Genomic DNA, 13,873 nt, shown 5'->3' with positions numbered 1-13,873 from the left:
TGTCTGAGGCTGGATTTGAACTCAGGTCCTCCTGACTCCAGGACCAGTGCTCTATCCACTGCGCCACCTAGCTGCCCCTAAGACTGGATATTCCTGAAGGACATCTATGATTCTTGCTTGCTGGTCATGCCCAAACATTCAAGGATTCTTTTGCCTAGTCCCAAGCACCTGAATCTCTTGGGCCTCTGATGTCACCTGAGGTTTCCTAGGAAACACAAGGCTTTAAGCCCAAGTCTTGGCAGCTTTATAGGAAAGAGTGGATTTTATCCCCCTCTCAATTATTTCAAGAACTAACCAAAATGGGACCTGGGGAAGGAATCCAACTTGGTGTGACTGGTTTTAGGGTAAGCAATCCAGAACTTAGCCAAGTAAACCTTGTCTCCACCACGTCTAGGTGCGCCCTCCCCCCTGGCCTTCCCCCCTTGCTGTCTTCCCCCTGAAGCCAGGGTCACCAGAACCCACCCCAGCTGCTAAACTACTAACAGAGCTTGGATGACTCTGTTCCTTCCAGTGAGATGGAGGACCACCAGGCCTTACCATCTACCTCCCTAAGGTCCCCACATCCTTACCATTTGCCTTGCCTCTAAATCCCACAGGCTCCTGGCACTGTTACCTGCCCTGCTGACTTAACCTGAGGATCTCTGGCCTTTTCCATCTACCCTTCTACTGTACACTCAGGACTTCCGGGCCTTTCTATCCACCCTGCAACCCAGCCTTCTTTTATGTGTCCCCCCCCTAATTGGAGGGTGAGCACCTAGAGGGCGGACTGTCTGGTGTTCTGTTTGTGTCTCTTCTGCTTAGCACATTGTGTGGCTCCTGGTAAGCTCTTAATACTCTTTGATGCATTTATTTTTCATTCCCCTTCAAAGTAATCAGGAGATTATCTGTTTATCCTAACGGCAGTGTTGCCATTCATTACTCAGGACATTTTGGGAATCCTTTTAGAATGTTCTTAGCGAGGGCAAATCTGGATTCTTAGAAGGTGGACAAATGATTTTTGGAAACAGCCAAGAGTCATTTGTAGCTGAGTGTGGGGAACAAGGTGAGTGGATGCAGCGGGAATGTCCTTCTTGGCCAATGAGCAAACACACACACACACACACACACACACACACACACACACACACACACACCCCAAGGTGGGAAAAGGGGCCATAAGTGGGTCTGATTGGCCTGAGTCTGGGGAAGCCTGTAGAATCAAGGAAACGATATACCCCTTAACAATGGGAGCAAAGATAAGGAATAAAGGGAGACCAAAGGTCTATGTAATTCTAATGACCAAGATTGACCTTGGAGAGATGAACAAAAACACTTCCCTCTTTTTGTAGAGGAGGCAATAAGACAAAGTAGAAAGAGAACTCTGCCTATGGAATCTAGGAAGGACCCTGGGTTCGAATCTCAGCTTGACCATTCTCCATCCCACAAGTAATTGAACATCTCTGGGGTTCAGTTTTCTCTTCTGCAAAGTGGGGGTGGGGTGGACTGAACTGGATGGGCTCTAAGGTTCCTTCCAGCTCCTAAATCCATGCTCCACACCTGGGATGTGGATTGTTGCTGAAGCTACCAATCATTGGTTGATGCTGTTGGTTTTGTGTTGATTTTTTTTTCCTTTAGCTTCAAGGTAGGTATCTGGAAATGAGGGTCATTTACTTTTGTGTAAAGACTCAAGACATCAATTCAATTGTAAACTCTTTTTTTTAAAAAGAAGACTTTTTAAATTGTTTTAAGCAATTGTAACCTCATTGGAATGATTCAGTTTAATTCAATAGACATCAAGCATCTATGTTTGCAAGACACAGGGACTACTTAAGCAGAAATGAAATAGTTCCTGCCCTCTAGGAATTTACCTTCACCTGGAATCCCCCTAGTCCACAGATAAGCATAAGAAAGGGTAATCTGGAGGGTGAAGAGGGTGCTGCCCACTGGTAGAGGGTAGTTATCTCTGAAGGTTTTAGGGGCCAAGCTGGACCTTGATCAGGATTCTTTTTTTTTCTTTCTTTCTTTCTTTTTTTTTTACGGGTCAATGAGGGGTTAAGTGACTTGCCCAGGGTCACACAGCTAGTAAGTGTTAAGTGTCTGAGGCCAGATTTGAACTCAGGTACTCCTGACTCCAGGGCTGGTGCTCTATCCATTGCACCACCTAGCTGCCCCCTATTTTTTTTTTCTGATAAAAGTATTTTATTTTTTTCCAGTTACATGTAAAAATAGTTCTCAACCTTTGTCTATACAAGCTTTCCAATTTCAGATTTTTCTACCTCCCTCCCCTCCCTCCCCCCTCCCCTAGACAGCAGGTAATCTGATATATATATATATATATATATATATATATATATATATATATATATACATACATACACACATACATAATAACATTGAACATATTTCTGCATTAGTCATGTTATAAGGGACAAATCAGAGCAATGACAAAAAACCTCAAAATAGAAAAACAAAAACAAAAGAAATAGTATGGTTCAATCAGCATCTCTACTCCACAGTTCTTTTTTTTTTCTGGATTTGGAGATCCCCTTCCATCATGAGTTCCCTGGAACTCTTCTGTGCCATTGCATTGGTGAGAAGAATATAGTCCATCACAGTAGATCAACACTCAATGTTGATGATACTGTGTACAGTGTTCTTCTGGTTCTGCTCATCTCCCTCACCCTCAGTTCATGCAAGTCCTTCCAGGTTTCTCTGAACTCCTCCTGCTCATTGTTTCTTACAGAACAATAGAATTCCATTACATTCATATACCACAACTCGTTCAGCCATTCCCCAATTGATGGGCAACCCCTCAATTTCCAATTCCTTGCCATCACAAACAGAGCAGCTATAAATATGTTTGTACATGTGGGTCCTTTTCTCTTTTCTATGATCTCTTTTGGGAAAAGACCCAAAAGTGGTATTGCTGGGTCAAAGGACATGCACAGCTTTATAGCCCTTTGGGCATAATTCCAGATTGCTCTCCAGAATGGTTGGATCAGTTTGCAGCTCTACCAACAATGCATTAGTGTTCCAATTTTTCCACAGCATCTCCAATATTTATTATTTTCCCTTTTTGTCATATTAGCCAATCTGATAGGTGTCAGGTGGTACCTCAGAGTTGTTTTAATTTGTATTTCTCTAGTCAATAGTGATTTAGAGCATTTTTTCATATGGGAATAGATAGCTTTGATTTCTTCATCAGAAAACTGCTTGTTCATATCCTTTGACCATTTCTCAATTAGGGAATGACTGGATTCTTATAAATTTGATTTAATTCCCTATATATTTTAGAGATGAGACCTTTATCAGAAGTACTGGTCACAAAAATTGTTTCCCAGCTTTCTGCATCCCTTCTAATTTGGATGCATTGCTTCTGTTTCTACAAAAGCTTTTTAATTTAATGTAATCAAAATCATTCATTTTGCATTTCATAATACTCTTTATCTCTTGTTTGATCATAAACTGTTCTCCTTTTCAAAGATCTGATAGGTACACTATTCCTTCCTCTCCTAATTTATCTACGGTATCACTTCTTATGTCTAAATCATGTATCCATTTTGACCTTATTTTAGTATAAGGTGTCAGATGTTGGTCTATGCCTAATTTCTGCCATACTGTTTTCCAGTTTTCCAAGCAGTTTTTGTCAAATACTGAATTCCTATCCCAAAAGTTGGAGTCTCTGGGTTTATCAAACACCCTTGATCAGGATTCTTTTTTTTTTTTTAAAGTGAGGCAGTTGGGGTTAAGTGACTTGCCCAGGGTCACACAGCTAGTAAGTGTTAAGTGTCTGAGGCTGGATTTGAACTCGGGTACTCCTGACTCCAGGGCTGGTGCTCTATCCACTTCACCACCTAGCTGCCCCTCATGATTCTTAAAGGTAGACTGACATGGATGGGGGCTTATGACAATGCACCAAGGAGGCTGGAGAAGCTGTCAGCCTTGAGGAACAGCTAATACCGTTTGGCTACAGAATATGTGAAGGAATGTAATATGGAAAAAAAAAATCTGGAAAAGTGAGTTGGGACCACAGACCTGACATTTTTTTAGTTTTAGACTGAGCTTATCTTTCATCCTGGAGTCAATATTGGAACCACTGAAGGCTTGAGAGGATGGCCTTTTATCATCATGATCCTTGAAGAGCTTAGGTGGCCTAATGAGGGAGAGTGGGTCAGATTGGAATCAAGGAAGACCTGAGTTAAAATCTTACCTCAAGAGGTACCACCTGACACCTATCAGATTGGCTAAAATGACAAAAAAGGAAGATAATAAATGTTGGAGAAGCTGTGGGAAAATTGGAACACTAATGCATTGTTGGTGGAGCTGTTTCAGTGATTGATCCAGGTATACACACATAGTAAATTGGGATATGAACCCAAGTCTTCTTGCCCCTAAGTTCCCTTTCTGTGATCTCATCAACTTTCACGGATTCAGTTATCATCTCTACATAGAGAAATCCCAGACATGTATAGGCAGCTCTGATGTCTCACCTCAGCTGCTCCAGTCCCAAATCTTCAACTGGATGTCCCATAGGCACCTTAAACTCAACGTGTTCAAACTGGAACTGATTTTATTCCGCCCCACCTTTCCTATTGCCACAGAAGGCACCACCCTCCTTTCAGTAACCCACATTTGTCATTATTGACTCTTCCCCCTCTATCACCATTCCCCATATTTAATCAGTTGCCTGGTCTTGCCAGTTTCATCTCCATGGTACATCACTTACCCTTTCTCTACTGGTGGCCACCGGCCACCACCCCACCTCAGACCCTCACCCCCTCAGATCTGGACTATCTTAACAGGCATCTCGTTGGACTCCTGGCTTCCAATTTCTTCTCTCCAATCCATCTTCACGCAGTTGCCAAAATAATTCTAGAGCAGGACTTCTTAAACTTTTCTACTTGTGACCCCTTTTTGCCCAAGAAATTTTTATATGACCCTGGGTATGTAAGTATATAAAATAAGCATATATAACCTTTCACTAGCCCCACATTCGGTTGCGAGTCTCCATATGGGGTCTCAACCTACAGTTTAAGAAGCTTTGTTCTAGGGGGCAGCTAGATGGTGCAGTGGATAGAGCACCGGTCCTGGATTTAGGACCTGAGTTCAAATCTGGCCTCAGACACTTGACACTTACTAGCTGTGTGACCCTGGGCAAGTCACTTAACCCTCATTGCACCACCAAAAAAAAATGTTTTGTTCTAGAGCACACATCTCTCACCATGTTTCTCCCCTGCTCAGGAACAGCCTATGTTCTATTCAGCTTGGCCTTGAAAGTCCTTCACTGACTGGCTCCAGTCCACCATGTCAGCCTCATTTCCCATCATTCCCCTTCACGTACTCTACTTTCTTCTTTTACCACATACAATTTCACATTCCCCATGCCTGGAAGCATTTCCCCACCTCTACCTGTCCAAGGTCCTGGCTTCCTTCTAGGCTCTGAGTACACAAGGCTTCATAATTCCAAATTGCTCTACAGAATAGTTGAATCAGTTTACAACTCCACCAACCATGCATTAATGTCTCATTTTCCCTATATCCTCTTCAGTATTTGTCATTTTCTTCTGCTATGCACCACTTCTAAGGAAAAACCTTTCTAGAATTCACTAGCTCTGAGCCTTCTTTAAAGAAGCATGGATATGCTTATCTGTTGACATCCAGTAAAATGCAGGTTGGAGGACACTAACTGTTTTCTTTGTATTACCCCACTTAGCCACCCAGCATAGAGAACCTGGCCCATTGTAGGCAGCCAATAAATGATGGTTGGGTTAGCAGATCCCCAGAGTCAGACCTTTGTCTGAGGGAGATTTGGGGCAGCTGTGGCTTGGAGGATGGGCAGGAGGGAAAACTGAAGACAATCCAGAACGTAGCCTCCAAAGAGCATCTGAAGGCTGCACACTCATCTCAATGCACGGAGGCCTGTTTGTTCAAGAGGCAGACTCATTGTGCTACACTAATACTTCCCCCACGGACTTTCACCATTAGACAGCCTGCCTGGGAGAAGAATGTTCTATAGACTTTGCTTAAGCAGAGTGTTCCTTTCACGGAAGAACAAGGACAGAGAGAAGGCAAATAGAGTTGCTATGGGCAGAAATGGGACCATTAGACTTGAGGTTTGATACCAGGAAACCAGGGGCCCCCAACGTTTATTTTGATAGCTGTATTCCAATAAAATGGGCTTACTCAGTAATCCTAGGGTATTATATGCATTGGAAAACATTCAGAGCATGAGTCCATAGGCTTTCCCAGGCTTCCAAAGGGGTCTAGGACGCCCCAAAGGTTAGGAACCCCTGGCCTATGTCATGTTGAAACAAATTGGCCCAATGTGCCTCTTTGGGCCGTTACTCTTCGTGTTGCCCAGGGAATACAGCTCCATGGGGTTATGGGTCCTTGGGGAACCTGTGCTAGGAAAGCCCTGGGGGTGGCGTCTTCTAACCCAAATGAAACCTATTACTGTTTCTCATATACCCGGGGGACAGTAGAGTGGTTTGCCCTGAGCCAGTCTAATCAACCCACTAGGCCTCTCCAGTGGCTTCTCATGTTGGCGTTAAAAAGGCACTTCCAGCCCTTTTGAGGGAACATGGTGAATGGTGATTTTAATACCCTGACTTTCCCTCTACCAGGAGACAAATCTGAAAGTGCTCTGTGCAGAAATGCATTCTGGGGCTTAGGGTAGGCATGTTATCTCTGCTTGGGTGGGCAGATGGTCATTCTGGTCTTTCATCCCATATTTGTTCAGGTGTTTTAGTCCTGTCTGATTCTCGGTGACCCCATTTGGGGTTTTCTTGGCAAAGATACTGGAGTAGTATGCCATATCCTTCTCCAGCTCATGTGACAGATGAGGAAACTACAGTAGGATTAAATGACTTTCCTAGAGTCATACAGCTGAGTCTGAGGCCAGACTAGAACTCAGGTCTTTCTGACTCCAGGTCCAGCACTCTACCCACTGAGCTACCTAATCCCACTTAGTTCTCATTTATTCATCTGGGTTTACAAAAGTGTGGCTTTGTTTCCAATCAGAAGGTCCAATATGTTCTAAGAAGCATATGCCTGGCTCCCCTTCTGAGGCAGGAGGCCTAAACCAACCATGGTTTTCAGGAGCCTGTAACATTTCTTTCTTTTTGGTGGGGCAATGAGGGTTAAGTGACTTGCCCAGGGTCACACAGCTAGTGTCAAGTGTCTGAGGCTGGATTTGAACTCAGGTCCTCCCAAATCCAGGGCCGGTGCTTTATCCACTGCACCACCTAGCTGCCCCGGCCTGTAACATTTCTAAGGAAGCTGCTTGGAGCCAGTCCTAATGGACCAAGAAAGCCCTGATGAGGAACAGCAGCATCCTCAGGACAGAGGTTTGTTTTGTTTTTTTGGGGGGGGCAGGGCAATGAGGGTTAAGTGACTTGCCCAGGGTCACACAGCTAGTTGTGTCAAGTGTCTGAGGCTGGATTTGAACTCAGGTCCTCCTGAATCCAAGGTCTGTGCTTTATCCACTGTGCCACCTAACTGCCCCCCTAGGACAGAGGCTTTTTGTCTTCAAAGTGTCAGGTGTTAGAGGCACACTTCTAATCCGTCATTCACTGGAGCCAGGCTGCATTCTGGGAAGCAGGCGATGCTCCCTGCTCCATGAAGCATTCCTAGCAGCCAGGCTATGTGCCTTGTGGGGGGCGGGGCATACTGCGGAAATACCCAGCCTCATTTCTCAGACCACAGCCTAGGCCAGGGAGCTGTTCCTTTGGTACCTTTATTCTAAGAATCTCAAACACACTTTATACATTTAAAGGGGGGAGGTTCAAGATGGCAAAGTTGGTGAGGGGAAGGACAAAGGATCTCTGGATCAGACCTGGGAGAGGGTTTGGCTTCTTTTCTTAAAGAAGAGGAAAGGAGACAGAGCAGTAGAGCTCCACTTGGGTAATTATTGCTTGTTCGGCCCCTCCTTTTGTTAATTTGGACAGTGCCAAGTTAGTCGGGAGAGTCTCTGTGATCTCACTTGCAGATGCTCTCCCCAAGCCTGACCACCTTCAGAAGCATCCTGGCTCCACTGAGATCCCAGGCCCGATGGGCCAGGCATGGCAGGACTTCCTCGGTATAGGAGGAACCCTTGGAACAGGGAGGGCTCCCACCAATTCCATAACATTCTTGGGGGGGGGGGCTGATCAAAGTCCTCTCCTCAGGTCTCTTGTAGGTATTGCTAAGAGTGGGCAAAATGAGAACACCAACAGCTCTGTAGGCTGAGAGCTGCTGCAAGGCCTGGGGTGTGGGGAAGCTCTGGGGTCCTACCTGAGACAATAACATGGAAATAAAGGGAAACAGGGCTGAGAAAGCACTCCAGGGAGTCCTGGAGTTTGGTAAGGGGAAGCAGGCCCACAAGAACCCCCCCAACCACAATAAGCATGAATTGGGAGGACTAGGAGAAGGGCACGTATCTCCCTTGAAAATGGAGCACATTGGCACAGGGCTTAGGGGACCAACCCCTACAAGAGAGGGGCTCTTCAGGGTGCAGCACACCTTGGGAATTCCACAAGGCCAGAGAAACCCTTTTCAGCAACTCCCAGGCAGCTGTGGTCTGTGGTGAGATGGCAGAGGAGTCACTGCCAAGGAAATGCCAAGGACCAGCTGGGCAGTGGATGCTTCTCCAAAAGCCCCAGCAGCTGAGTGGGGAGGCCAGCCCGGGCCCGCAGTCCCCAGGGTAAGGGGGCAGGGTAAACCTCCCACTCGGAAGGTACAGCCAAGTCCGTCAGGGGGCACTCAGGGACGGCTCCGCCGCTTTGCCATCTCTTCCTGGATGCGAATCTTGAGGGCCTCTCGCATGGGCGGGTCCAGGGGAGTGTGGGCAGAGATTTTCTCACTCACCCTTCCTGGGTCGTCGTCCTGAGCAGAAGGAGTGAGTTAGCATTCTGGGTTTGGAAAGGAAGCGGGGCATCAGGGGGCAGGGGCCGAAGGGAACTGGTCCTGTCTCTAGAGGACAAAGCCCTCCCATATCCACTTGACTCACGGCTCCTTACTGGAGAGCCTATGCTCCCAGCAGCTCCTGTATCCCATACACCCCTGTTGGTGACAGCCAGTGTCTATCCCTCTTCATTTTCCATTTTCCTGCTGGGTGTCTCCCCGCCCCCCATACTGTACCTGACACACGATGACAGACGTGACTTCCCCACTGTCTGCTTCATATTCTAGGCAAAAGAGCTGAAGGTTGGGGGGCTCAGGCTCTGAGCTGCCGCCACTGCTGCTGCTCTCACTGGACTCCTCATACTCCAGGCTGCATGTAGGGAAATTTGTATCTGGCCCAAGAGAAAGCAGTGGTGAGCGGGGAGAGGAAGGAAGGACCAGTATGAGTGGGTCCCTGGAAACAGCATCCTTCTCCACCAGCCCCAGACAATAGCCCAGCGGTGGGCAGGGCTGCACCTGGCCAGCCTGGTGACTGTGTGCCCAAGAAGCCTAGGATGGACAACTCTAGGGATAGGGGAATCTGGGAAACTGGCATTCATCCAGTGAATGCTTTTTTTTTTAAGTGAGGCAATTGGGGTTAAGTGACTTGCCCAGGGTCACACAGCTAGTAAGTGTCAAGTGTCTGAGACGGATTTGAACTCAGGTACTCCTGACTCCAGGGCCGGTGCTCTATCCACTGCACCACCTAGCTACCCCTCAGTGAATGCTTTTGAGCAAGCCCCTCCCTCTGTCTCTCTCTAGCTTGTTTCTTCACCTATAACAAGAACAGTTGAGGACATTTATGTGGCATTAAGGCCCGTACGGTACTTATGATGTACCCCTTTGACAGATGAACAAAACTAAAGCCCAATAACTGTTAGAGCAAATGCTAGGCCTTGATTTGAAACCAGGTCCTGGCTTAAGGTGGAAAAAATAATTTCCTCAAGTCATCAGTAAGGAAGCAGCCTTGAAGTGGGGAATGCATTGGTTTTGAGGTCAGAGATCTTGTGTTCAAATCACACTCGTGCTTATGAACCATGTGGTCTTGGGCAAGTCACCTTTCCTGGGCATACTTCCTTATATGGAAAATGAGCAGGTTATGCTAGAACTCTGAGGCTTCATTTCTAGATCTAGGATCCTATTAAACTATGCTAACAATAATAAACATTTACTAGCACCTTTTGAAGCACATCATTACCTCATTTTACAGATGAGAAAACAGGCTAAGTGATTTGCCCAGGGTTACACAGCTGGAAAGTGTGTATGGCAGGATTCAAACTCAGGTCCTGATTCCAAGTTCAACACTTGGAGATCAGATAGTCCCATCTCTTCATTTTACAGATGAAGAAAGTGAGGCCCTACCCAAGGTCACAATGTGAAGAAGGATTTGATCCTAGAGCTTCCTGACTCTGAGGCTACCTCCAAGCCACTACCCTACACATCTCCTCTCCTCCTCCCATTTTCTTACAGCCTTGGAGAAGTTCAGTGACTAGATTAGGGCCACTCAGCTAGCAAATGACAAGAGACAGGAAGAGAACTCAGGTCTTCCTAATGCCAAGTCCAGCTTCCCTGCCTCTCTCGCTTCCCAGCTGTGTAATCCTTCTGGATCACCTGGAAAAGGAGGGGGCTGAACTTCACGGCCTTTTCCAGCTCTACACCTGTGAGGCTCTGTGCTCCCCACTCCCTACAGCAATCTCCTCCCTACTATTAAGTGACACCAGCAAGATTAGAACCCAGGTTCTCCTGAGCCTAGTCAGAAGCTCTATTCACTGCAACCCTCCCACTTCCTGGTTTTATATATGAGGAAATCAAGGGCCAGAGAAATCCAGGACCTGCCCAGTAACACAGACGCTCCTGGGGCTCAGCCCCCTCCATCAAGCTCTCACCCCGGCTCCCAGTGGAGGCCCCAGGCCGGCTCAGCCTTGCCTCGCTCCGTCGTCGGGGTAAGTACACCTGCTGGTCCGGCTTTCGGGGCCTCGTAGGGGCCGGGGTGAGTCGCCTCCGAACCTTCTCCTTGGCTGCCTGCTTCATCTTCTTGTCGTAATTATCTCTGCGGGGGGGATGGAAAGGGGATGGGGGAGAGGTCAGGGGTCTGAGAGGCCTCTGGGGTTAGGGAGGCAGGGGACAGGAGAAGGGAAGGGATGGAGTGGGGGGACCCAAGGGAGAGGCAGAGACTAGAGGGCTGGGATTCTGGAGAAGGGGGGCGGGGAAGGGGCAGAGGGCAGGGACCGAGGGAGAGGGGGCAAGGAAGGGGCCACAGGGTCGAGACTAGGGCAGAGGGCAAGGAGCCAAGCATTCAACAGTTCGGGGCAGAGAGAGGGGGTGGGGAGGGACCCGGGGGCTGAAGCCTGGGAACCCCGGCCGGGAGGAACAGGTGGAGGGACCCAGAGGGAGCAGAAATGGGGAAGGGTCGGAGGGCCTAGTTTAGGGCAGGGGGCAGGGTTCGGGGACGCGAGGAATTGGTTCAGGAACCCGAGGGCAGGGGACCAGGGACCCTGGGGGAGGGGGAGGGGCCAGAGGGCTGAGACTAGTTCAGAGGGCAGGGCCCCTGGGGGTACAAGGATGGGGAGAAGGGAAGGGAGAACTGGGTCAGAGACCCAGGACAAGGGGGCGGGGAAGGGGCCGGGAGATTAGGACAGTGGGCTGGAACCCGGGGGTTCAAGGGTTGGGGACGGGGAGGAAGGGACTGGGGCTGGGATCTGGGGGCAGGAGCAGAGAGGGTAGGGAGGGGAGATGGGGTTCGGGGAGAGCCCGGGCAGGGTCCGGGCCCGGCCGCACCGGGCGATCTGGTTCCGCCGGATGTGGTGCACGAAGCCGTGGCTCATGTCCAGTCGGCCCCCCGGTTTGCAGCAGCAGCGCCGGCCCGGACCCGGCTCCGCTTCCATTGGGGCGCTCCAGGAGCTCGGGAAAAAAAGCCAACGCCGCCAACGCCGCCCCCGCCGCCACAGCAACCGCCGTCCGCCGCCGCCTTCCCCTCCCTCCCCCAGACCCCCCCCTCCGCGCTCCCCGCGAGCCCCACCCCCGCGCGCGGCCCCTCCCTGTCTCCATTGGTCCCTCTTCTCTCCGCCTCCCCGGCTTGGTCCTTCCCCTTCTCCCCGAACGCTGGGGCTGGGCCCCACCCCTTTGCTAGGCGGGGCGCTCATGTTCTCTTCCTTCTGTTACTTTTTTTATACTTTGTAAATACTTTGTATTTACCTGTCTTTGTGTGCGCGGTATGGTTTCTACGCCTAGTATAAGTGAATGAATGAATGAATCAATCAATCAATGAGGAAGGAAACAAGTTATTGCGCACTTTCCCTGTGCCGAAGACTTTACAAAGCAAGGAGGGTGCAAATAGAAAAGAGGCAGACCTGATCTCTCAAGAGCTCACCCTCTGATAGAGGGAGACAATCAAGTACTTATACTTAGGGTTTGCCAGACACTCAATTAAAAATCTTGAGATAAGGAAGACAAAAACATCCCCTGCCCTCTAGGAGCTCACATTCTAATGGGAGAAACAACACGCAAGCAACTATGTATGTGTAAGATCTTAAGGGGGCAGCTTCAGGGTTGCTGGCAAGGCCCGATAGAATTGTAAGATTTCCCAAGTCAGGCTTGTCCTCTCTCCTCCCCCAAAGGGAGCCCTTGCCCCTTAGCTTGGCCTTTACCCCACCCCCTCCACATCCATCCTCAGCATGGGCTCCTCTTTGCCACCTGGGGGATTGGATATGGGAGGGAGACAGGATCTCAACCTCTGTTCTAAGTCCCTCAATTCAATTGGGGTAAAAATTATTTGTGGTAAAATTATTATTGCAGTTTTTAGCTGACTCATTTGGGAGGTGCCACACCTGGCCCACCCTGAAGTTAAGTATGCTACTGAGGTCAGAAGAAGAACTCTCCATAGGCAGTTTTTGAAGGACCTCCCCTTTTGGGGGAGGAAAGATTGAATGCTCCCTGAAGGGAAGAAGAGGCTCTTCTAGAAAGCTAGGGCTCTCTGGTGGAGGCTCTCTCTGACTGCTGCCCTTCCTGTGGTGGCTCGAGTTCTCTTGCTCTTGGGCGGCTGCTTTTCCCAGTGGCTGGAGCAACTGTATACTGTCCAGGTTTTGCTGAGTTAATTATGGAAAACCCAAAATTCCTTTGAACTAGCTTAATTGAAAACAGTCTGGGGATTGCATAGGTTAAGTTTAGAGTTCAGAGTATTTATCTGTATTTCTATTTTCCTATTTCCTTATCTTTGTTTTTTTTTCTTTCTTTTCTTTTTTTTTCAGTGAGGCAATTGGGGTTAAGTGACTTGCCCAGGGTCACACAGCTAGTAAGTGTCAAGTGTCCGAGGCCGGATTTGAACCCAGGTACTCCTGAATTCAGGGCCGGTGCTTTAACCACTGCAACATCTAGCTGCCCCCCCCCCCCCATCTCCTTTTATAGAAGCCCCTGTGATCCATTAAGGACTTATTCATATGGGGACAGGTGATAGAGTGCTGGGTCTGAAGTCACAGGAAAACTCATCTTCCTGAGTTTAAATTAAACTGTAATAATTCTAGCTATGTGATCCTAGGCAAGTAACTTCACCCTGTTTGTCTCAGTTTCCTTATATGTAAAATGAGCTGGAGAAGGAAATGGCAAACCTGCACCGCAATGTCTTCGCCAAGAAAATCCAGAATGGGGTCAGGAAGAGTCAGACACTACTGAAAAACAACTAAAATTTCTCTCTCTCTCTCTCTCTCTTTTTATACAAAGGAAATCTCAGGCTCTTCTGTGATTAATTATGGTGGGGTAAGGATGAATTCCTATTCTTACATATTAGTCGTAGATCTAAAGATGGAAAAGACCTTTAAGGTCATCTATCCCAATCCCCTCATTCCACAGATGGATAAACTGAGGCCCAGAGTACCTGAGTAACTTGCTCCTGGTCGCTCAAACAGTGAATGTCAGAACCCGGATTCCAATTAAGGGCTGAAGACTCCAAGTTCAAGGTCCCAAGTCCAGAACCCTTTCC

At 48.2% G+C, this 13,873-nt stretch overlaps 1 protein-coding gene across 1 annotated transcript; it reads right to left on the bottom strand.

Annotated features, from left to right (window-relative positions):
- Positions 1-7,696: 7,696 nt before the first annotated feature.
- On the bottom strand, positions 7,697-11,866 carry C2H2orf68 (chromosome 2 C2orf68 homolog). The gene is made up of 4 exons (XM_043980160.1): positions 11,677-11,866; positions 10,785-10,948; positions 9,097-9,251; positions 7,697-8,841 (listed from the first exon to the last, which is right to left on the bottom strand). Exons 1-4 carry the CDS (start codon positions 11,781-11,783, stop codon positions 8,719-8,721), a joined length of 549 nt encoding a protein of 182 aa, XP_043836095.1. The 5' UTR covers positions 11,784-11,866; the 3' UTR covers positions 7,697-8,718.
- Positions 11,867-13,873: the final 2,007 nt, after the last annotated feature.

Source organism: Dromiciops gliroides, chromosome 2 (assembly GCF_019393635.1).
Source record: "Dromiciops gliroides isolate mDroGli1 chromosome 2, mDroGli1.pri, whole genome shotgun sequence".
Classification (NCBI taxonomy): domain Eukaryota; kingdom Metazoa; phylum Chordata; class Mammalia; order Microbiotheria; family Microbiotheriidae; genus Dromiciops; species Dromiciops gliroides.
Note: the sequence above shows the minus strand (reverse complement) of the source record. Positions and strands in the feature narration are given on the sequence as shown.